This window comes from Camelina sativa, unplaced genomic scaffold (assembly GCF_000633955.1).
Source record: "Camelina sativa cultivar DH55 unplaced genomic scaffold, Cs unpScaffold02142, whole genome shotgun sequence".
In the NCBI taxonomy this organism is placed as follows: Eukaryota; Viridiplantae; Streptophyta; class Magnoliopsida; order Brassicales; family Brassicaceae; genus Camelina; species Camelina sativa.
The window spans coordinates 1-1,861 of NW_010923258.1; the positions used below are offsets into that span (position 1 = coordinate 1).

General features: G+C 37.9%; 1 protein-coding gene across 1 annotated transcript; it reads right to left on the reverse strand.

Annotated features, from left to right (window-relative positions):
- Window positions 1-5: 5 nt before the first annotated feature.
- On the reverse strand, window positions 6-1,855 carry LOC109131682 (putative phospholipid-transporting ATPase 9; the record flags this gene model as incomplete). Its single annotated transcript, XM_019242852.1, has 8 exons — window positions 1,826-1,855; window positions 1,638-1,726; window positions 1,414-1,522; window positions 1,123-1,332; window positions 917-1,042; window positions 733-831; window positions 448-639; window positions 6-356 (listed from the first exon to the last, which is right to left on the reverse strand). Coding segments are annotated over exons 2-8 (1,110 nt in total), but the record flags the coding sequence as incomplete, so codon positions are not given.
- Between the last annotated feature and the right edge of the window lie 6 nt (window positions 1,856-1,861).

Consider the following 1,861-nt stretch of genomic DNA (forward strand, 5'->3'; position numbering starts at 1 on the left):
ACAAAGACTTTATATGCACCGGTTGATATATTTGCTGGAAGTTCTCCATACACCGTGATGAAAAAGTACCAAACAACGATGGAGCTCCAAATCACAATGTGCTGGATCAGAGTGAAGTAACTGATAGCTAACGCCATCTGCAAATTCACAACCCACACAATGCAAGTGTACATTGTCCCCCCTAGGATTTCTCTTCCTGCAGTTTTCCCATCGTGGTTGAAAGCTTGAGATTGGAGAGAACTTTTGCAGAGGTAGAAAACGATTATTGCACTGTAGAATCCGTTGAACATCCAGCCAAGTATCCTGCGCCAGCTGAATAGAACATTCTGCACACCTTCTTGGTATAAGAGCGGAAACTGCATAACCAAGAAAAAGCAAGAATTTGGTACAAACTGTTTGACGGTGAGAAAGATTAAGCTGTTGTAATAATGCAATGAAGAAGTTTACCTTTAGACAATACCGTGCAGAGACATCCTGGTCGAAGACACCAAGAGCAATAACCGGAAGGGATGAGAAAAAGACATTATAAAGAGATAGAAACCAGTCGTTGTAGGCAGGTGTTGATGAGAATGTTGTGTATGTTTCATATAAGAAGAGAGTGAAACCGAATGTAATGTTCTTGTAGAAGAAGTAGCAAATCTGTGAATAAAAGGAACCAAAAGTAATGATTATGTTAAGACACTTGGCACAAAAAGGTTGGTCTCAGTTTAAAGATATGGAATGGTATTTTACCATTGTCGAGATACGCCTGTAACACCAGTGTCCATGGACAAGTAACAAACGTTCCAGATATCTGAATTGAGCAATCGCAATGTCGCTGGACATTACAGCCTGAACAAGGGATCAGGATTAGCCCACAAAAAGAAACAACACACAACAAAAAGAAACAAATGAGTTATACAAATCTAAACTGAACCTGCATTCCTTCCACACCGCTAATTCCAACGCCTATATCTGCTTCTTGAAGCATTCCAACATCATTAGCGCCATCACCAATTGCTAACGTCGTTTTACCATTTCCAGATTTTACTAGTCTTGTCACCTACATTGCCATTTTCATTCTTGAGAAAATCTTGACAGAGGCACAAAGTATACAAAAGAATAACTAAGAAAAACACTAACCAGAGCTTTCTGTTTTGGTGATGAACGACAACAGATGACAGACGCACAACCAACAGCTAGCTCAAGAAAGATGTGCTTTACATCATCATCCAACGCGTAAGCAAGTGATTTTCCATCAATGATTAAAGCAAATGCATCAGAGTTCCCACCAGAATACTTCAACTGAGTCTTTCCATTAATTATCTGAGCCAAGACATTTTCTTTTGATGCCTGCAAGATAAAATTAGACACATTGATTCATTCATCTAATATATTCTTCTGCTAAATATCAAATGTTTTGGCTGTCTTTACCTTTGTAATGGCATCTTTTTCTCCAGTTTTTTCCAATGATAGAATTTCAGGGGTCTCCAAGTTGATTATGATCTGCTTCATGTCTTGTCTGAGCAAACTACAAGCGAAGCTGTCAAAGACGAATACACAAAAAGGTTCATAGAGTGGAAAGACAGTAAAAAAAAAATGTATACAGAAACTCAAAGGGTATATAATATATTAAGGTGATACCAAGAAATTGATACCCAATATTGATAGCAGTCTCCATTTTGTCACCAGTCAAAACCCAAATCTTTATTCCTGCTTGAGCAAGCTTGTCAATGCAATCAGGGACCTGAAAGAAATCAAGGATCAAAGGGAAAATATTTGAGTATTTCAATTCATCAATCATATACACAAGTCATGTAAATATATCATCAGTAGTTTTGCTTACTCCATTTTGGAGTTTATCTTCAACAGCAGTTGCTCC